General features: G+C 44.9%; 1 protein-coding gene across 9 annotated transcripts in view; it reads left to right on the forward strand.

The window, feature by feature from the left end:
- Positions 1-23,815, forward strand: part of rerea (arginine-glutamic acid dipeptide (RE) repeats a) — a 395,944-nt gene that overhangs the window by 310,505 nt on the left and 61,624 nt on the right. For all 9 annotated transcript variants that reach the window (XM_055891262.1, XM_055891263.1, XM_055891261.1 and 6 more), the window contains one exon: positions 6,681-6,761. In XM_055891262.1, coding sequence (XP_055747237.1) covers positions 6,681-6,761 — 81 coding nt within the window. The remainder of the gene's footprint in view (positions 1-6,680; positions 6,762-23,815) is intronic.

Raw genomic sequence — 23,815 nt, forward strand, 5'->3', positions numbered from 1 at the left:
GTAGAGAGCCACGCCCTTTCCCCACTGTGACACGTAGGAGAGCCACGCCCTTTCCCCACTGTGACACGGAGAGAGCCACGCCCTTTCCCCACTGTGACACGGAGGAGAGCCACGCCCTTTCCCCACTGTGACACGGAGTGAGCCACGCCCTTTCCCCACTGTGACACGGAGTGAGCCACGCCCTTTCCCCACTGTGACACGGAAAGAGCCACGCCCTTTCCCCGCTGCGACATGGAGAGAGCCACGCCCTCTCCCCACTGTGACACGGAGTGAGCCACGCCCTTTCCCCACTGTGACACGGAGAGAGCCACGCCCTTTCCCCACTGTGACACGGAGGAGAGCCACGCCCTTTCCCCACTGTGACACGTAGAGAGCCACACCCTTTCCCCACTGTGACACGGAGGAGAGCCACGCCCTTTCCCCACTGTGACACGGAGGAGAGCCACGCCCTTTCCCCACTGTGACACGTAGAGAGCCACACCCTTTCCCCACTGTGACACGGAGGAGAGCCACGCCCTTTCCCCACTGTGACACGTAGAGAGCCACGCCCTTTCCCCACTGTGACACGGAGGAGAGCCACGCCCTTTCCCCACTGTGACACGTAGGAGAGGTGCATTCTAATAAACACAACCATATGGCCGTTGCTCAAATGCAATTGCGGGAAAAATACTATTTTCAAAGCATCTACTGTTCCAGTTACAGAGAGGATAGTCACATCCTATTGGACAAAAATATAAGCACAACATGTTGTTGGTCCCATGTGTCATGAGATGAAATTAAAGATCCCAGGAATGTTCCATATGCACAAACCTTTTGAGGGAGCGTGCCATTGGCATGCTGACTGCAGGAATGTCCAACAGAGCTGTTGCCAGAGAATTGAATGTTCATGTCTCTACCATAAGCCGCCCCCAATGTCTTTTTCGAGATTTTGGCTGTACATTCAACCGGCTTCACAACCGCAGACCACGTGTAACCAGGCCAGCACAGGACCTCCACATCTGGCTTCTTCACCTGCGGGATCGTCTGAGAAGGTGGAGAGGGAGGTGCTCAGGGGAATTTCTGTCTGTAATAAAGCCGTTTTGTCGGGAAATACTCATTCTAATTGGCTGGGCCTGGCTCCCCAGTGGGTGGGCCTATGCCCTCCCAGGCCCACCCATAGCTGTGCCCCTGCCAAGTCATGTGAAATCCATAGATTAGGGCTTAATACATTTATTTTAATTGACTGATTTCCTTATATGAACTGTAACTCAGTAAAATCTTTAGAAATTGTTGCGTTTTTATATTTTTGTTCAGTACAATTTATTTCTCACATCTCAATATTGAGTTCATAGCACCACTTTACAACGAGTGGGCTATGGTAGTAAATGATTTTGCTGCTCCAGCGGAGCCAAGCGGTGAATAGGCGTACATCAAGTAGCCTGTAAAAGCTTAGTGCTGGAACGGTTTTGTAAGACATTACATGTACTGATAGCCATGTAGGCTAATTCATTCATCTATTTAGCAACATGATCATATTTTGAGTTAGCAATCTAGCTAAGTGTTTTTGAGTTCCGACTTTGTCAGGTGGTGAATAAACCTGTCCAAAAATACATCTGATCGTTCATAGGTTAACATTTTAGTTGTGTTACTTGACACGGTTGATAGTGTACAAAATAAAGCTCCAAAATAAAGCTTTCGTCCTGGCTAGCGCACTGTAGACGTATTCATAACTCTTTGTAATCTTGTTTTAGATGTAAAATCACTTTTTAAATGACAAGCCTACTTATAAAAAATAATCATGCAATGCAATTTTAAAGAATAGATGAATGTCTTACATTGCTAAAATTATATCATACAGCTATTTAATACATAATTAATTAATAGCCAAATGTAGCCTATTACTAGCTGAGTATAGAGAGAAAACATGCATTTATAAACTGCCAGTGAGAAAAAAAAGTTAACATTGAACCCTGAGTGAATCTATCTAAATCAATGCAAGAACACAAGGAGATGCTAGTGTAAAGGATGGCTGGTCATTATTAGTCTGGTTCTATATGGAATACGTCTACATTATGTGTTCATTATTACCCGGGTTCTATATGGAATACGTCTACATTATGTGGTCATTATTACCCTGGTTCTATATGGAATACGTCTACATTATGTGGTCATTATTAGTCTGGTTCTATATGGAATACGTCTACATTATGTGTTCATTATTACCCGGGTTCTATATGGAATACGTCTACATTATGTGGTCATTATTACCCTGGTTCTATATGGAATACGTCTACATTATGTGGTCATTATTACCCTGGTTCTATATGGAATACGTCTACATTATGTGGGCATTATTAGCCTGGTTCTATATGGAATACGTCTACATTATGTGGTCATTATTACCCTGGTTCTATATGGAATACGTCTACATTATGTGGGCATTATTAGCCTGGTTCTATATGGAATACGTCTACATTATGTGGTCATTATTAGCCTGGTTCTATATGGAATACGTCTACATTATGTGGTCATTATTACCCTGGTTCTATATGGAATACGTCTACATTATGTGGTCATTATTAGCCTGGTTCTAAGTGGAATACGTCTACATTATGTGGTCATTATTAGCCTGGTTCTATATGGAATACGTCTATATTATGTGGTCATTATTACCCTGGTTCTATATGGAATACATCTACATTATGTGGTCATTATTACCCTGGTTCTATATGGAATACGTCTACATTATGTGGTCATTATTACCCTGGTACTATATGGAATACGTCTACATTATGTGGTCATTATTACCCTGGTACTATATGGAATACGTCTACATTATGTGGTCATTATTACCCTGGTTCTATAAGGAATACGTCTACATTATGTGGTCATTATTACCCTGGTTCTATATGGAAAACGTCTACATTATGTGGTCATTATTAGCCTGGTTCTATATGGAATACGTCTACATTATGTGGTCATTATTACCCTGGTTCTATATGGAATACGTCTACATTATGTGGGCATTATTACCCTGGTTCTATATGGAATACGTCTACATTATGTGGGCATTATTACCCTGGTTCTATATGGAATACGTCTACATTATGTGGTCATTATTACCCTGGTTCTATATGGAATACGTCTACATTATGTGGGCATTATTAGCCTGGTTCTATATGGAATACGTCTACATTATGTGGGCATTATTAGCCTGGTTCTATATGGAATACGTCTACATTATGTGGTCATTATTAGCCTGGCTCTATATGGAATACGTCTACATTATGTGGTCATTATTAGCCTGGCTCTATATGGAATACGTCTACATTATGTGGTCATTATTACCCTGGTTCTATATGGAATACGTCTACATTATGTGGTCATTATTACCCTGGTTCTATATGGAATACGTCTACATTATGTGGTCATTGTTAGCCTGGTTCTATATGGAATACATCTACATTATGTGGTCATTATTAGCCTGGTTCTATATGGAATACGTCTACATTATGTGGTCATTATTACCCTGGTTCTATATGGAATACGTCTACATTATGTGGTCATTATTAGCCTGGTTCTATATGGAATACGTCTACATTATGTGGTCATTATTACCCTGGTTCTATATGGAATACGTCTACATTATGTGGTCATTATTAGCCTGGTTCTATATGGAATACGTCTATATTATGTGGTCATTATTACCCTGGTTCTATATGGAATACGTCTACATTATGTGGTCATTATTAGCCTGGTTATATATGGAATACATCTACATTATGTGGTCATTATTAGCCTGGTTCTATATGGAATACGTCTACATTATGTGGTCATTATTACCCTGGTTCTATATGGAATACGTCTACATTATGTGGTCATTATTAGCCTGGTTCTATATGGAATACGTCTACATTATGTGGTCATTATCGCTGCAGAGCAGGGGGAGGAGGGGAAAGTGGTGTGACCAAATCATGTGCTGGTGCCATCAACTGAAAAAGTTGTCTACAGCCCAGAGCTTGTCATTTAATTTACTACGTTTGGAAATTGTGTTATGATGTTTTAGTCTGATAGCGTGTCCCCTACAGTAGCGCTACAGTAGCGTTTCCCAACCGGAGATCACCACATCACTGTCTAAAGCTCTTGAGGACAACCATTACCGGACTCGTGTAATTTTAACATAACATATCTCAGTGATCAAATCTAGTCAATTTTAGCAGTGACTGTAATAAACTAAAGACCTAGTATTATAAAAGTAATATAAAATAGCTTATAATACCATTAATACTCCCAGCTGTTATTTTCGGAAGAACAAATATATACCAATAATAATGTATCAAATAAGCACATGCAGTACCCCTGCATACCACAGGTTGTAACCACTGATCTCCAGATTATTACAGTTTCAGGTTATTACACCGTGTTCAACTGAGAATTCAGCTGTCCTCATTGGCTTTCAGATAAGGCCTCTGGTAGAGTAGGTAACCTACGTGAGTAAGGGAATAGTTTTGGAAGTGATATGCTACATTTAGAATTCTGTTACTATATGTTCATGAAGGGACTCGTTTGATGTGTTGTCGCTTGTGTACAACTGCAGAATTATGAATAAGGACTATGTAGTTAATCACTGCAGCTCCTGCAGAAATTTAAATTATGGGTTGTTGTCTTTTACTTATTGCAATAGACTTCTTCTTTTTGTGTAATAATGGCTACAGATTGTCCAGTTTTTATTTTGCAACTGTTGACTTCCTGTGTTGGGGGGAAATAACCTGTTAGCTACATCTGTGAAATTCTCCTTCTTTCTCTGACCAGAGCAGAGCTGAGTGTGTAAACAATCTGTGGTTACATAACTCTGGCTACAGTGTACATGAAAAAACGGCCTGGTATTTAAACACATACAGGAAGTCCACGTCTGCTTTTACCTCTCACTTGTCTCCTTTTACTGTTGCCAACACCTTGCTTTACACACATTGTTCCTGCCTTCCTCCCTCTTGCTCACTCTCTCCTCCCTGCCTGCTGAGTGTGTGTGTGTGTGTGTTCACTCCAAGCCCCTGAGATGCTGTAGCTTCCTCTTAATGGCAGGCAGAAGGCAGTGGCTTTGAGGGTTGTAATGAAAACTGAGAAGGTTGTGATTTGGAGCGGGTCAGTGTAGATGCATGTACTGTGAAGGCTAGAGAACCCATAAAGCCAGCTTTAGCAGTCCTCACATCACAACAGGCTAGCGGGAGCTGAGTAGATGCTGCCAGAGTAGAAACCCGGGTCGTGCCAGAGTAGAAACCGATCCAGGTTTTCCAGGCAGCTACCGACCAGAGGGTCTCTAGGGCTCCACTCCACTGGGCTCCTGTGCCGCTCCAGGTTTTCCAGGCGGCTACCGACCAGAGGGTCTCTAGGGCTCCACTCCACTGGGCTCTTGTGCCGCTCCAGGTTTTCCAGGCGGCTGCCGACCAGAGGCTCTCTAGCAGAAAGATCACATGTAAAGCTGTCCCCTTTGTAGTGGGAGAGCACAGACTGACAAGCTATTTCTTGCTTATAAAAAAAAAAAAAGCCCATTTGTTCCTTCAGAGACCTTGTGGATTTGCCCCCCTGATTTTTCCTGTGTTACCTGTGGCTTGCCGTAGAGAATTGTGGAGTGTTCTCCCCGGGACTTTAACATCTTTTTCTCTGGAGTTACTTGGTTGGAGAGAGACGTTGGCTGAGATTGTTAACTGAAGAAAGGTACGGGAGTGGGGAGCAGGGCTTGCCTGCCTCTGGAAGCTGAAAGTAAATGTGTTGGTAGTCTGCTTCGCTGGCCGTGAATGTTTTCAGCCTCCCTCCCTCTGCTTTTTATGGCTCGCATCTCTTAAAGGAGAAGAAATACTGAAATACATTTAGGTTTGGCTTTTTAACCTATTTAATGTTCTATTCCTTTTCTCTTTTTTTTTTTTACTGGTTTTGTTGTTGTGAGATGCTGAGATTCCATGTTTCTCATTTTTTTAGTTTTTATGTAAAAATCTAAAATGGTGGTTGTTGTGAAGTGGAGAAATTTGTCATGGGCTCTGTCATTTTCCTCCGTCCTGTCACTGTGGATTTTTTATCCTTTTTTCCCATGTTCTTTATTTGCTCTGAGGTGCAAGTGTGTTATTATATCAGTGCTGTATTTCCTTCAGAGAAATATGGTCTGTGTATTTAGGAATGAATCGGTGGCGGTAAACACAGTGTAAGGAAATGCTTTGCCATTATACAGAAGTTATTGAAGTAGAGTTTTTTTGGGGGGGGGGCTTTGAACTTTTGGCTCTGTAAGACTCAGATGTTATTCTCCACGAATCTGATATTTCCTGTGTGAGTTATGTAACAATAGATTTCCGTAGCTGCTCTTTTCAACCCACATGAAACAGCATAAGTCTAATCTCAGTTTCTGTGTCTGCTTGAGTTAGTCGTTTCCTCTGTATTGTGTCCTGACACAGCTGTGCTCTGTAGCTGTGTTCTGTAGCTGCGCAGCACGCAAACAGAGGCTACAGAGGTTTTTACAGATTACTATCAAACTCTCAAACCAACCACAGAACTAACAAAAGAAAAAACATGTTTTGTTGTGGCCTGGGAACCAGTGTAACGAAGTGTGGCTCGTTTTCTCTGACTGTACAGTTCTCATTGTTGCTGATTTCTGATCTGTACGGATGGCAGCTGATGGTTTGTCTCTCTTCTTCTTCTTCTTCTTGTTTCAGAAGCGGTTCATTAAAGGGCTCAGACAGTACGGCAAGAACTTCTTCAAGATTCGTAAAGAGCTGCTACCCAACAAGGAAACGGTAAATCACTTCTTTTTTTTCTCTCTCTGTGGTTATATTTTAGACCGTGGCTCTGTTGAATCATTGTGTGTTTGTGTTTGTTACTGTACAAAGTTTCATTAGGCTTCAGATGTAGAACATGTTTATTTTGATTGCAGCAGTAAAATAATAATTCAAAACATGGCTCAGATTTAAATGTTGCAGTCCCACCCCCATAAAAAACTAAGTTGTAGCTATTATTGCATGACTCATCATCACATTGTGCTTCAACATGAACAGTAAAATGAGAGAATGTATTATTTTGGGCTTGCGTGTGTTATATTTGCCCCGAAGGTTTATTGATAAACAATAAGTGCATCCAACCCTCCCATCCATCCAGTCTGTTGCAATATTATCAGATCTGCCTTGGGGGCTCTCTCAAAACACCATACATGAGAGGAAATAGAGATATATATATATATATTGTATTATTTATTTTGTATTTATTTTAGTATTATTTGAACAAGTTCTCTTTTGCAAGGGAGCCCTGCATGTACACAATTTACTAAAATATAATACGATATAATGCAAATATAAAAATGACAATCACACTCAAGAAAAATAATCCCATTCCTCAGCAGAGGTCCTCAAACAACGTGTTGAACCACTAAGAGTCATCAGTACTTCCAGTTGTCTGGAACTCTGTCCATAATTAGGAGATACTGGCCAACATTTGTCTTTTATAGATAACCAGCGTCACCATAGAAATGAATCAGCGTAGTTTATCTTCAGAGCTGATTAAAGTGTAGTGAAAATGTAGAGTTAATGTGGGACACAGGTGTTTTCCACTACACATTTTGTAATTAGTAGATATTGGTGCCAAGTCTCTAGGCAGTTATGTTATGTGACACAAAGTAGCTGATCATTTTGCACAGCGCGGGGAACCGGCTAACTAGCTCACAGCGTGGGGAATCGGCTACCTTGCTAACTAGCTCACAGCGTGGGGAATTGGCTACTTGATAACTAGCTCACAGCGTGGGGAATCGGCTAACTAGCTCACAGCGTTGGGAATCGGCTACCTTGCTAACTAGCTCACAGCGTGGGGAATCGGCTACCTTGCTAGCTAGCTCACAGCGTGGGGAATCGGCTACTTTGCTAACTAGCTCACAGCGTGGAGAATTGGCTAACTTGCTTAAAGTGTGGGGAATCGGCTACCTTGCTAGCTAGCTCACAGCGTGGGGAATCGGCTACTTTGCTAACTAGCTCACAGCGTGGAGAATTGGCTAACTTGCTTACAGCGTGGGGAATCGGCTACCTTGCTAGCTAGCTCACAGCGTGGGGAATCGGCTACCTTGCTAACCAGCTCACCGCGTTGGGAATCGGCTACCTTGCTAACCAGCTCACAGCGTTGGGAATCGGCTAACTTGCTAACCAGCTCACAGCGTGGGGAATTGGCTAACTAGCTCACAGCGTGGGGAATCGGCTAACTAGCTCACAGCGTGGGGAATCGGCTAACTAGCTCACAGCGTGGGGAATCGGCTAACTAGCACACAACGTGGGGAATCGGCTACCTTGTTAACTAGCTCACAGCGTGGGGAATTGGCTACCTTGCTAACTAGCTCACAGCGTGGGAAATCGGCTACTTTGCTAACTAGCTCACAGCGTGGGGAATCAGCTAACTAGCTCACAGCGTGGGGAATCGGCTACCTTGTTAACTAGCTCACAGCGTGGGGAATCGGCTACCTTGCTAACTAGCTCACAGCGTGGGGAATCGGCTAACTAGCTCACAGTGTGGGGAATCAGCTAACTAGCTCACAGCGTGGGGAATCGGCTACCTTGTTAACTAGCTCACAGCGTGGGGAATCGGCTACCTTGCTAACTAGCTCATAGCGTGGGGAATCGGCTAACTAGCTCACAGCGTGGGGAATCGGCTAACTTGCTTACAGTGTGGGGAATCGGCTACCTTGTTAACTAGCTCACAGCGTGGGGAATCGGCTACCTTGCTAACTAGCTCACAGAGTGGGGAATCGGCTAACTTGCTAACCAGCTCACAGCGTGGGGAATCGGCTACCTTGCTAGCTAGCGCACAGCGTGGGTAATTGGCTACCTTGCTAGCTAGATCACAGAGTGGAAAATCGGCTACCTTGCTAGCTAGCTCACAGCGTTGAGAATCGGCTACCTTGCTAACCAGCTCACAGCGCTGGGAATCGGCTACCTTGCTAACTAGCTCACAGCGTGGAGAATTGGCTAACTTGCTTACAGTGTGGGGAATCGGCTACCTTGCTAGCTAGCTCACAGTGTGGGGAATCGGCTACCTTGCTAACAAGCTCACAGCGTTGGGAATCGGCTACCTTGCTAACAAGCTCACAGCGTTGGGAATCGGCTACCTTGCTAACTAGCTTACAGCGTGGGGAATCGGCTACCTTGCTAACAAGCTCACAGCGTTGGGAATCGGCTACCTTGCTAACTAGCTTACAGCGTGGGGAATCGGCTACCTTGCTAGCTAGCTCACAGCAATGTTACTGAATGAACAGAATGCTCCTATTGAAAAATGTTTTTGAGAGAAAAATGTGTGTTGGAAATTAACATGCATACATGTCATTATTTAGGTCTACTTACGGCGCCATTCAGTTTACACAGAATGGCGCCAGAGGAGATGGCTGCCATTTTACGGTCTCCTAACCAATTGTGCTATTATGTGGGGGTGTTTTTGCGATATTTGTAAATTATTTTGTACATAATGTTTCTGCAACCGTATCTTACGGAAGAAAAGAGTTTCTGGATATCAGGACAGCGATCACTCACCTCGGATTAGATGAAGATTACTTCAACAGCAACAAGCAGGACTCACACGATATTCTCCAAACACCCCGCAGAGCAGACGTTTCAATTATTCTCAAAAGGAAGCGACGCAGAGGACGAAGAGCCGGATGCCTCGTCCGGACCAGCAGACAACTAGTGAAGCTGCCGTTACCGTCAATTTAACTCGCCAACGTGCAATCAAAAACTGTAATATCCTATGCTTCACGGAATCGTGGCTGAATGACGACATGGATATTCAGCTAGCGGGATACACGCTGCACCGGCAGGATAGAACAGCACACTCCGGTAAGACGGGGGGGGGGGGACAACAGCTGGTGCACGATATCTAAGGAAGTCTCTAGATTTTGCGCGCCTGAGGTAGAGTATATTGTGATAAACTGCACGCCACACTACTTGCCTAGAGTTCTCAGCTATACTTTTCGTGGCTGTTTATTTACCACCACAGACAGATGCTGGCACTAAGACCGCACTCAATCAGCTGTATAAGGAAATAAGCAAACAGGAAACCACTCACCCAGAGGCGGCGCTCCTAGTGGCCGGAGACTTTTTTTTTTTTTTTTATCCCCTTTTCTCCCCAATTTTCGTGGTATCCAATCGCTAGTAATTACTATCTTGTCTCATCGCTACAACTCCCGTACGGGCTCGGGAGAGACGAAGGTCGAAAGCCATGCGTCCTCCGACCCACAACCCAACCAAGCCGCACTGCTTCTTAACACAGCGCGCCTCCAACCCGGAAGCCAGCCGCACCAATGTGTCGGAGGAACCACCGTGCACCCGCCCCCCTCGGTTAGCGCGCACTGCGCCCGGCCCGCCACAGGAGTCGCTGGAGCGCGATGAGACAAGGATATCCCTACCGGCCAAACCCTCCCTAACCCGGACGACGCTAAGCCAATTATGCGTCGCCCCACGGACCTCCCGGTCGCGGCCGGCTGCGACAGAGCCTGGGCGCGAACCCAGAGACTCTGGTGGCGCAGCTAGCACTGCGATGCAGTGCTCTAGACCACTGCGCCACCCGGGAGGCCCGTGGCCGGAGACTTTAATGCAGGGAAACTTAAATCAGTTCTACCAAATATCTATCTACATGTTAAATGTGCAACCAGAGGGGGAAAAATTCTAGATCACCTGTACTCCACACACAGAGACGTGTACAAAGCTCTCCCTCGCCCTCCATTTGTAAATCCGACCACAACTCTATATCCTGATTCCTGCTTACAAGCAGAGATGAAAGCAGGAAGCACCAGTGACTTGGTCAATAAAAAAGTGGTCAGATGAAGCAGATGCTAAACTACAGGACTGTTTTGCTATCACAGACTGGAACATGTTCCGGGATTCTTCCAATGACATTGAGGATTACACCACATCAGTCACTGGCTTTATCAATAAGTGCATTGAGGACGTCGTCCCCACAGTGACTGTACGTACATACCCCAACCAGAAGCCATGTATTACAGGCAACATTCGCACTGAGCTAAAGGGTAGAGCTGCCGCTTTCAAGGTGCGGGACTCTAACCCGGAAGCTTACAAGATATTCCACTATGCCCTGCGACGAACCATCAAACAGGCAAAGCGTCAATACAGGGCTAAGATTGAATCATACTACACCGGCTCCGACGCTCGTCGGATGTGGCAGGGCTTGCAAACTATTACAGACTACAAAGGGAAGCAGAGCCGAGAGCTGCCCAGTGACGAGCTAAATCACTACTATGCTCGCTTCGAGGCAAGCAACACTGAGGCATGCATGAGAACATCAGCTGTTCCGGACGACTGTGTGATCACGCTCTCCGTAGCCGATGTGAGTAAGAACTTTAAACAGGTCAACATTCACAAGGCTGCGGGGCCAGACGGATTACCAGGACGTGTGCTCTGGGCATGTGCTGACCAACTGGCAGGTGTCTTCACTGACATTTTCAACATGTCCCTGATTGAGTCTGTAATACCAACATGCTTCAGCAGACCACCATAGTCCATGTGCCCAAGAACACAAAGGCAACCTGCCTAAATGACTACAGACCCGTAGCACTCACGTCCGTAGCCATGAAGTGCTTTGAAAGGCTGGTAATGGCTCACATCAACACCATTATCCCAGAAACCCTAGACCCACTCCAATTTGCATACCGCCCAAACAGATCCACAGATGATGCAATCTCTATTGCACTCCACACTGCCCTTTCCCACCTGGACAAAAGGAACACGTATGTGAGCATGCTGTTCATTGACAACAGCTCAGCATTCCACACTTAGTACCCTCAAAGCTCATCACCAAGCTAAGGATCCTGGGACTAAACTCCTCCCTCTGCAACTGGATCCTGGACTTCCTGACAGGCCGCCCCCAGGTTGTAAGGGTAGGTAGCAACACATCTTCCACGCTGATCCTCAACACTGGAGCTCCCCAGGGGTGCGTGCTCAGTCCCCTCCTGTACTCCCTGTTCACCCACGACTGCATGGCCAGGCACGTCTCCAACACCATCATTAAGTTTGCTGACGACACAACAGTGGTAGGCCTGATCACCGACAACGACGAGACAGCCTATAGGGATGAGGTCAGAGACCTGGCCGGGTGGTGCCAGAATAACAACCTATCCCTCAACGTAACCAAGACTAAGGAAATGATTGTGGACTACAGGAAAAGGACCACCGAGCATGTCCCCATTCTCATCGACGGGGCTGCAGTGGAGCAGGTTGATAGCTTCAAGTTCCTTGGTGTCCACATCAACAACAAACTAGATTGGTCCAAACACACCAAGACAGTCGTGAAGAGGGCACGACAAAGCCTATTCCCCCTCAGGAATCTAAAAATATTTGGCATGGGTCTTGAGATCCTCAAAAGGTTCTACAGCAGCAACATCGAGAGCATCCTGACCGGTTGCATCACTGCCTGGTACGGCAATTGCTCGGCCTCCGACCGCAAGGCACTTCAGAGGGTAGTGCGTACGGCCCAGTACATCACTGTGGCAAAGCAGCCTACCATCCAGGACCTCTACACCAGGCGGTGTCAGAGGAATGCCCTAAAAATTGTCAATGACTCCAGCCACCCCAGTCATAGACTGTTTTCTCTACTACGGCATGGCAAACGTTACCGGAGTGCCAAGTCTGTAAAAAAAAGGCTTCTCAACAGTTTTTACCCCCAAGCCATAAGACTCCTGAACAGGTAACAAAATGGCTACCCAGACTATTTGCCTTGTGTTCCCCCCCCCCAACCCCTCTTTTACGCTGCTGCTACTCTCTATTTATCATATATGAATAGTCACTTTAACGATACATTCATGTACATACTACCTCAATGGCCCGACCAACGGGTGCTCCTGCACATTGGCTAACCGGGCTATCTGCATTGTGTCCCACCACCTGCCAACACCTCTTTTTACGCTTCTGCTACGCTCTGTTCATCATATATGCATAGTCACTTTAACCATACCTACAAGTACATACTACCTCAATAAGCCTGACTAACCGGTGTCTGTATATATCCTTGCTACTCTTTTTTCAAATGTCTTTTTACTGTTGTTTTATTTCTTTACTTACACACACACACACACACACACACACCTTTTTTCCCCCGCACCATTGGTTAGAGCCTGTAAGTAAGTATTTCACTGTAAGGTCTACACCTGTTGTATTCGGCGCACGTGACAAATAAACTTTGATTTGATTTGCACGTGTGCAAATTGTTTATTAAAAAGTATTCTGTTTTCACTTTAGTATTTGCTATCAAATACAAAAACATTTAACCAGGGAAGGCCTTGCACCGCATTGTATTTGCAATTAGGTCTAACGTTTTAGGAATGAACTTAACTGTTATATTTTAGTAATTGATAGTATATGCATGAAATGTTATATTTGCCAACAAATGACAACATTTTACTGAAATTTCTTACAAAGTTACCCACTTTACTGAAATCCATTTCAGTAGGTTTATATTGTTCAACATGCTTCTATTGTTTTACACTATAACCAACCGTGGATAAGTATTGGAGCCCCTATTGACATGCTAAAGAACAATGAACCTTGTAAATCTATCTAGTCAATCTAAGAATGTATTTTAATCAGCATCTTGTTGTAGCTAAAGGTTTGCCACTATTTGATCCTGCACCAACTTAGGGAGACAAGGACAGTTCATGTCTGTCTCTCTCTAACACCACACACACACACACACACACACACACACACACACACACACACACACACACACACACACACACACACACACACACACACACACACACACACACACACACACACACACACACACACACACACACACACACACACATACATACATACAAGCTCTACATTGCTTTGTATATATTCCTTAGCTAGGGGTAATTCACTCTGAGTTCCTCTTTCTTCTACAGTACTGTGTGTGTGTGTAGTTTTGTGTGTGTTAATTATCAGTGAAAAACTATGACACGTGGGTAAGATCCGGTGAGTCCCAACAGCCCTCTTGTGTTTACCTAGGGGCCATATTGACTCTTTGAATACCCGACGAGGTAGAAAATCTGTCTGTGCCGTTGAGCAAGGCACTTAAACCCTCATTCGCTCCAGTGGCGCCGTACTACTATTGCTGACAATGTAAAACACATTTCATTGCACCTATCCGGCTTATGGGATAATAAAACAATTACTTTTTAAAAATATATTTTTGTAAACTGTAAAAAAACAGAAAATCACAGAAGGAGACATAAGTTTAGATCGAGCGTTCACCTGTAGTACATTCAGAAAGTACTCCACTCCATTCAAAAAGTACTCCACTCCATTCAGAAAGTACTTCTCCCTTCAGAAAGTACTCCACTCACTTCAGAAAGTACTCCACTCCCTTCAGAAAGTACTCCACTCCCTTCAGAAAGTACTCCACTCCCTTCAGAAAGTACTCCACTCCCTTCAGAAAGTACTCCACTCCCTTCAGAAAGTACTCCACTCCCTTCAGAAAGTACTCCACTCCCTTGACCTTTTCCACATTTTGTTGTGTTAACGGCTGTATTTATAATGGATTATATTTAGATTTTGTGTCACTGGCCTACACAATGTCAAAGTGGAATTATGTTTATCCACATTTTTACAAATTAATAAAAAATAAAAAGCTAAAATGTCTTGATTCAATAAGTATTCAACCTCTTTGTTAGATTTGTGTAAAGATTTTCTTCACAAATCACATGGACTCTGTGTGCAATAACAGTGTTTAACATGATTTTTGAATAACTACCTCATCTCTGTACCCCACACATACAATTATCTGTTAGGTCCCACAGTCGAGCAGTGAGGGGCACCTATTGGTAGATGGCTAAAAATAAATAACCAGCCATTGAATATCCCTTTGAGCATGGTGAAGGTATCAATTACACTTTGGATGGTGTATCAATACACCCAGTCACTACGAAGATACACGCGTCCTTCCTAACTTAGTTGCCGGAGAGGAAGGAAACCCCTCAGGGATTTCACCATGAGGCCAATGGTGACTTTAAAACAGTTACAGAGTTTATTGGCTGTGACAGGAGACAACTGAGGATAACAGAGTGAAAAGAAGGAAGTCTGTACAAAATTTAAAATAAAATTTAAAAAATGCATCCTGTTTGCAACAAGGCACTAAATTAATACTGCAAAAAAATGTGGCAAAGCAATTACATTTTTGTCCTGAATACAAAAAACTTATGTTTGGGGCAAATCCAATTCAACCTATTTTCAAGCAATAGTGGTGGCTGCATCACATTATGGGTATGCTTGTAGTTGTTAAGGACTGGGGAGTTTTTCACAATAAAAAAATTAACTGAATTTTTTTATTTAACTAGGGAAGTTAGTTAAGAACAAATTCTTATTTACAATGACGGCCTACCCCGGCCAAACCCTAACCTGGACGGCGCTGGGCCAATTGTGCGCCCTATGGGACTCCCAATCATGGTTGATACAGCCTGGAATCGAACCAGGGTCTGTAGTGACGCCTCTAGCACTGAGATGCAGTGCCTTAGACCACTGCGCCACTCGGTACCCCCCTAAATGGAATGAAACTAAGCACAAGCAAAATCATAGTGGAAAACCTGGTTGCCTGCTTTCCAACACACACTGGGAGATGAATTCACCTGTCAGCAAGACAACATCACTCCAAATCTACACTGGAGTTGGTTACCAAAAATACTCTGTTCCTGACTGGCCACGTTAGCTTTTACTTAAATCTACTTGAAAATCTATGGCAAGACCTGAAAATGGTTGTCTAGCAATGAACAACCAATTTGACAGTTTGACGAATTTTTAAGGAGTAATGGGTAAATGTTGCACAATCCTGAACGTTCTTAGAGACTTACCCAGAAAGACTCACAGCTGTAATTGCTGCCAAAGTTTCTTCTACAAAGTATTGACTCAGAGGTGTGAATGAATACTAATATAACATCTATAATTTTCAATAAGTTTGCAAAAATTTCTGAAAACGTGTTTTCACTTTGTCATTATGGGCTATTGTGTGAAGATGGGTGAGGGGGGGGAAAAACAATATTTCATCCATTTTGAATTCAGCAATTTTAACAATAACAAATTTTGGATTAAGTTAAGAGGTGTAAGTACGCCAAGGGGGTGTGAGTACGTCAAGGGGGTGTGAGTACGCCAAGGGGGTGTGAGTACGCCAAGGGGGTGTGAGTACGCCAAGGGGGTGTGAGTACTTTTTGGAGGCACTGTATGTGGTGAAATAAATCTCATAGAATTGTAAACTCGAGATCTCTCTGGTTCTACAATCATCATGTAGTCGTGTTTTAACCTAAATAATATCTCAATCTAGCAAGATATAAAAATATATATTTTTTTTTACCAGGGAAGTCACCTTGAGCTTGACGTCTCTTTAAGATAATACATCTTATAATAATACCATCATATGATTTGGTTTTAAAGAAAAACATGTTGTAACTTCATGGCTGTACACGGACTGTCCTGTAGCTATTCCCTCTCCTGTTCAATAAAGCATCCACGTGTTTTGTATTGGCTCAGTCAGCAGTGGAGACCCTGCATGTACTAGTTTCTGTACGAGCCATAATTATTCTTATGGAAGACTGCAGAAATGGTGTTGTTGACTTCAACGTAGTGTTGACATCCCGTAGAGGTCAAAGGACATCACTAAGGTTTTTAGCCACATGAAATAAGTACCCTACAAAATCCTGTATATTCCGGAAGTGTCGAGTTTTATTTAACCTTTAACTAGGCAAGTCAGTTAAGAACAAATTCTTATTTACAATGACGGCCTGCCCCCCGGCCAAACCCGGACGACGCTGGGCCAATTGTGCGCCGCCCTACGGGGCTCCCAATCACAGCCCGGTTGTGATACAGCCTGGATTCGAACCAGGGTGTCTGTAGTGACACCTCTAGCACTGAGACGCAGTGCATTAGACCGCTGCGCTACGCGAGATCTACTTTAAGTACAGGGCAGATTTTCTGGGCACTCATTAATGGCACAATGAATATTTACCATCCGTAAAACAAATGTGTTCTCTTTAAATATGAAATTAAGTCATTAACACCGTTGCTTAGAGATATATTACCTGACAAGTGATTGGCTCTTAATGTAAAGGGACCGTATATCAATGGTCTTAATACCTGGTGGGGCCGTGTGCTGCTTGGCGTGGTAATACCTCTCCTTCCATCACGCACCCCACACGCCTCCGTCTGGTTTCTAACCCTGCTGCCGCCACAGAGCAGAGAAACAGTCATCTCCCCTCTGTAAATGGACAATAAACTGCCTTTTTAATTATAAGAAAAAGCAATAAGGGGGGGGGGGGGGGATGGAAGTCACCAGAGGAGGAGGAGAGAAGGGGATGGAAGTCACCAGAGGAGGAGGAGAGAAGGGGATGGAAGTCACCAGAGGAGGAGGAGAGAAGGGGATGGAAGTCACCAGAGGAGGAGGAGAGAAGGGGATGGAAGTCACCAGAGGAGGAGGAGAGAAGGGGATAGAAGTCACCAGAGGAGGAGGAGAGAAGGGGATGGAAGTCACCAGAGGAGGAGGAGAGAAGGGGATGGAAGTCACCAGAGGAGGAGGAGAGAAGGGGATGGAAGTCACCAGAGGAGGAGGAGAGAAGGGGATGGAAGTCACCAGAGGAGGAGGAGAGAAGGGGATAGAAGTCACCAGAGGAGGAGGAGAGAAGGGGATGGAAGTCACCAGAGGAGGAGGAGAGAAGGGGATGAGGGAAGGTGGGGGGTTAGCTCAATGTAGACACGAAGACCAGGGTTGTCACAGACACACTGAAAAAGCCTCCTATTTGGTTATGATTGACATGGCTTTTGTGCTGAAAGCTCATCTCTAGACACACGCCGTTCTGGTCTTTGAGCCAGTAGCACTGCTAGTCAATACCTTATTTTCCCTAACAGAAATATGTCTCTCTCTCTCTCTCTCTCTCTCTCTCTCTGTCTCTATCTCTCTCTTTCTCTCCCACACTCTGTCTGTGGAGCATAACAATCTTCAAGCACTAGCTTTAGTTTGAAGTATTTTCCATATTCTGACATATAATATTTTAGTAATTCCACTGGCATGCCTAGCCATCCAGGAAGGAACAAGCACCTCATATTACATGTGGTTGGTTGTTCCAATAACATGATGTCCTGCCCCAAGGCCTGGGTCTGGGCTTGGGATACGACCACACCACTGTACTGAGCCACAGAGCAGGGGGAGTTGGGCCTGCTGTATCCTGCCTCTGGGCTGCTAGCCAGAACCACCAGGCAGACACATCTAGAGAGCTACGGTATTCCTGCCCGCCTGCCTCTATTCCCCCAGCCTTCTCTTGCTTCCCGCTAGCTACAGTAGCTGGACCGCTTTTAAAGAGAGCGACAGGGATTCTCCCTGTTCCTCCCTCACTGTTTCCCCCTCACTGTTCCTCCCTCACTTCTCTCCCGCTAGCTAACTTGTATGAGTTTGGCTGGTTCTAAAGAGTGCCATGTTGTTCCTACCTGCCCCTCTCTCTCACTACCTCCCTCCCACCTGCCCCCCTTTCTCACTACCTCCCTCCCACCTGCCCCCCTTTCTCACTACCTCCCTCCCACCTGCCCCCCTTTCTCACTACCTCCCTCCCACCTGCCCCTCTCTCTCACTACCTCCCTCCCACCTGCCCCCCTCTCTCACTACCTTCCTCCCTTTCTCTTTCACTACCTACCAACCTCCCTCTCACTCACTAAATACCTCCCTCTCTCTCAGAGCGGAGTTGAGGAGGAAGTGGGTGTGTCATCCCCCTCTGTCAGTTGTGCTGACCATCTCTAGGGCTAGCTTTGCTGCCACCATTTCCTCCACTTTGGAGGGAGGGAGGGAGGGAGGGAGGGAGGGAGGGAGGGAGAGAGAGAGGAATCTGACAGGACGTCATTGAGAGAGGGAGGGAAGAGACTGAGAGCGTCGTGGAGCGAGAGGGAGAGAGGAAACTGACAGGACGTCATTGAGAGAGGGAGGAGACTTAGAGGGTGTCATGAAGAGGGAGGAGACAGAGGGTGTCATGAAGAGGGAGGAGACAGAGGGTGTCATGAAGAGGGAGGAGACAGAGGGTGTCATGAAGAGGGAGGAGACAGAGGGTGTCATGAAGAGGGAGGAGACTTAGAGGGTGTCATGAAGAGGGAGGAGACAGAGGGTGTCATGAAGAGGGAGGAGACAGAGGGTGTCATGAAGAGGGAGGAGACAGAGGGTGTCATGAAGAGGGAGGAGACAGAGGGTGTCATGAAGAGGGAGGAGACAGAGGGTGTCATGAAGAGGGAGGAGACAGAGGGTGTCATGAAGAGGGAGGAGACTTAGAGGGTGTCATGAAGAGGGAGGAGACTTAGAGGGTGTCATGAAGAGGGAGGAGACAGAGGGTGTCATGAAGAGGGAGGAGACAGAGGGTGTCATGAAGAGGGAGGAGACAGAGGGTGTCATGAAGAGGGAGGAGACAGAGGGTGTCATGAAGAGGGAGGAGACAGACCTACAACTCGTAATGCTCCCATTAAGGGAAATAGAGAAGAGCCCTGTGGCTTCAGGCTGTTCGCCGTGGGAAATGTGGGGACCCGGTGTACAAGCTACACATAGCTATGTATGTGGAAACATTTAATCACAGGTAAGACATTTAACTTGTTTAGTATTTGTAGCTGTATAGTCTGTTAGTAACTCCACTCACTACTTGTAGCTGTATAGTCTGTTAGTAACTCCTCACTACTTGTAGTTGTATAGTCTGTTAGTAACTCCACTCACTACTTGTAGCTGTATAATCTGTTAGTATCTCCACTCACTACTTGTAGCTGTATAGTCTGTTAGTAACTCCACTCACTACTTGTAGCTGTATAGTCTGTTAGTAACTCCTCACTACTTGTAGCTGTATAGTCTGTTAGTAACTCCTCACTACTTGTAGCTGTATAGTCTGTTAGTAACTCCTCACTACTTGTAGCTGTATAGTCTGTTAGTAACTCCTCACTACTTGTAGCTGTATAGTCTGTTAGTAACTCCTCACTACTTGTAGTTGTATAGTCTGTTAGTAACTCCACTCACTACTTGTAGCTGTATAGTCTGTTAGTAACTCCACTCACTACTTGTAGCTGTATAATCTGTTAGTAACTCCACTCACTACTTGTAGCTGTATAGTCTGTTAGTAACTCCTCACTACTTGTAGTTGTATAGTCTGTTAGTAACTCCTCACTACTTGTAGCTGTATAGTCTGTTAGTAACTCCTCACTACTAGTAGTTGTATAGTCTGTTAGTAACTCCACTCACTACTTGTAGTTGTATAGTCTGTTAGTAACTCCACTCACTACTTGTAGCTGTATAGTCTGTTAGTAACTCCACTCACTACTTGTAGCTGTATAGTCTGTTAGTAACTCCACTCACTACTTGTAGCTGTATAGTCTGTTAGTTACTCCTCACTACTAGTAGTTGTATAGTCTGTTAGTAACTCCTCACTACTTGTAGCTGTATAGTCTGTTAGTAACTCCTCACTACTTGTAGCTGTATAGTCTGTTAGTAACTCCTCACTACTTGTAGTTGTATAGTCTGTTAGTAACTCCTCACTACTAGTAGTTGTATAGTCTGTTAGTAACTCCACTCACTACTTGTAGTTGTATAGTCTGTTAGTAACTCCACTCACTACTTGTAGCTGTATAGTCTGTTAGTAACTCCACTCACTACTTGTAGCTGTATAGTCTGTTAGTTACTCCTCACTACTAGTAGTTGTATAGTCTGTTAGTTACTCCTCACTACTTGTAGTTGTATAGTCTGTTAGTTACTCCTCACTACTAGTAGTTGTATAGTCTGTTAGTTACTCCTCACTACTTGTAGTTGTATAGTCTGTTAGTAACTCCTCACTACTTGTAGTTGTATAGTCTGTTAGTAACTCCTCACTACTTGTAGTTGTATAGTCTGTAACGCCCCTCCCCTGTAAAAAGGCTCTTTAGCAGGCGTAGGGATCGACTCCCTTGTAAAAAGGCTCTTTAGCAGGCGTAGGGATCGACTCCCTTGTAAAAAGGCTCTTTAGCAGGCGTAGGGATCGACTCCCTTGTAAAAAGGCTCTGTAGCAGGCGTAGGGATCGACTCCCTTGTAAAAAGGCTCTTTGGCAGGCGTAGGGAACGACTCCCTTGTAAAAAGGCTCTTTGGCAGGCGTAGGGATCGACTCCCTTGTAAAAAGGCTCTTTGGCAGGCGTAGGGATCGACTCCCTTGTAAAAAGGCTCTTTAGCAGGCGTAGGGATCGACTCCCTTGTAAAAAGGCTCTGTAGCAGGCGTAGGGATCGGCTCCCTTGTAAAAAGGCTCTGTAGCAGGCGTAGGGATCGACTCCCTTGTAAAAAGGCTCTTTAGCAGGCGTAGGGATCGACTCCCTTGTAAAAAGGCTCTGTAGCAGGCGTAGGGATCGACTCCCTTGTAAAAAGGCTCTTTAGCAGGCGTAGGGATCGACTCCCTTGTAAAAAGGCTCTTTAGCAGACGTAGGGATCGACTCCCTTGTAAAAAGGCTCTGTAGCAGGCGTAGGGATCGACTCCCTTGTAAAAAGGCTCTGTAGCAGGCGTAGGGATCGACTCCCTTGTAAAAAGGCTCTTTAGCAGGCGTAGGGATCGACTCCCTTGTAAAAAGGCTCTTTAGCAGGCGTAGGGATCGACTCCCTTGTAAAAAGGCTCTTTAGCAGGCGTAGGGATCGACTCCCTTGTAAAAAGGCTCTTTAGCAGGCGTAGGGATCGCCTCCCTTGTAAAAAAAAAAAAAAAAAAAAAGGCTCTTTAGCAGGCGTAGGGATCGACTCCCTTGTACAAAAAAAAAGGCTCTTTAGCAGGCGTAGGGATTGACTCCCTTGTAAAAAGGCTCTGTAGCAGGCGTAGGGATCGACTCCCTTGTAAAAAGGCTCTTTAGCAGGCGTAGGGATCGACTCCCTTGTAAAAAGGCTCTTTAGCAGGCGTAGGGATCGACTCCCTTGTAAAAAGGCTCTTTAGCAGGCGTAGGGATCGACTCCCTTGTAAAAAAGGCTCTTTAGCAGGCGTAGGGATCGACTCCCTTGTAAAAAGGCTCTTTAGCAGGCGTAGGGATCGACTCCCTTGTACAAAAAAAAAGGCTCTTTAGCAGGCGTAGGGATCGGCTCCCTTGTAAAAAGGCTCTGTAGCAGGCGTAGGGATCGACTCCCTTGTAAAAAGGCTCTTTAGCAGGCGTAGGGATCGACTCCCTTGTAAAAAGGCTCTTTAGCAGGCGTAGGGATCGACTCCCTTGTAAAAAGGCTCTTTAGCAGGCGTAGGGATCGACTCCCTTGTAAAAAGGCTCTTTAGCAGGCGTAGGGATCGACTCCCTTGTAAAAAGGCTCTTTAGCAGACGTAGGGATCGACTCCCTTGTAAAAAGGCTCTGTAGCAGGCGTAGGGATTGACTCCCTTGTAAAAAGGCTCTGTAGCAGGCGTAGGGATCGACTCCCTTGTAAAAAGGCTCTTTAGCAGGCGTAGGGATCGACTCCCTTGTAAAAAGGCTCTTTAGCAGGCGTAGGGATCGACTCCCTTGTAAAAAGGCTCTTTAGCAGGCGTAGGGATCGACTCCCTTGTAAAAAAGGCTCTTTAGCAGGCGTAGGGATCGACTCCCTTGTAAAAAAGGCTCTTTAGCAGGCGTAGGGATCGACTCCCTTGTACAAAAAAAAAAGGCTCTTTAGCAGGCGTAGGGATCGACTCCCTTGTAAAAAGGCTCTTTAGCAGGCGTAGGGATCGACTCCCTTGTAAAAAGGCTCTGTAGCGGTTGGTCCAATCTGCTTTGATTGGTAAAAGCGCTTACAGCAGTGAGACGGGGAGAATGTTGATTCTGTGGCGTGTGTCTCCCTGACCTGTGAAAACACAGCTTATTCACTCATTCTGTGGGAGAAAAGCGATCCTTTCTGCGCCGGAGCTTATTAAACCACCAAGCGAAACACACAGAGACACGCACACACACACGCACACACGCACACACGCACACACACACACACACACACACACACACACACACACACACACACACACACACACACACACACACACACACACACACACACACACACACACACACACACACACACACACACACACACACACACACACACACACACACACACACTGTTCGACCAGCCAAGGCCCTTTTCTCTACCCTGTGGATATCGGTCTATTTTAGAAACAGAAATGTTGTGGTTTAGAAACAGTGTATATCGTCCTAAAGAACGATGTGTTTGGAGGAAAATTCCCGGTTGCATTTTTAACTGTATAAGACTCAATTTGTTTTACTAAGCATTAGATAAGAGGCAACGTATTAAAACATATAAAGTATATTTTTTAAAGTTTAAGAATCATTGAACACAATACTATATTGTAGTAAAATATAAAAACATGATTTAATGAGATGTACACACTAGAATGCCCTCGTCCCCCTGCCCAGAGGACTTGAAGAGTGATACAGTACAGCTCCGTTCAAGACGAGACGTTTTCCTGACTACTTATTTAGCTGCCCTTTTCTTCTTTATTCAATGTTTACACCCGTAGACTTGATCCACATTATGTTCAAATGGATTCCATTGAGATTTGTTTTCACTGGTCTACACACTATACCGCATAATGTCAAAAATAAAATGATGTTTTCCCGAAATGTTTACTAATTTATTGTTAAATGATAAGATTTAATGTCTCCGGTCAATTCGTATTTAAGCCCTTTGTTATGACAAGGAGCCTAAATACCTTCAGGAGTAACAATGTGCTTAAAGTCACATAATGCATTGCATGGACTCACTCTGTGTGCAGCAATAGTGTTTAACATGATTTTTGAATGACTACCTCATATCTGTGCCCCACACATACAATTAAGGGTTCTCAGTCAAGCA

The sequence above is a fragment of the Salvelinus fontinalis genome, chromosome 31 (genome assembly GCF_029448725.1).
Source record: "Salvelinus fontinalis isolate EN_2023a chromosome 31, ASM2944872v1, whole genome shotgun sequence".
NCBI lineage: Eukaryota > Metazoa > Chordata > Actinopteri > Salmoniformes > Salmonidae > Salvelinus > Salvelinus fontinalis.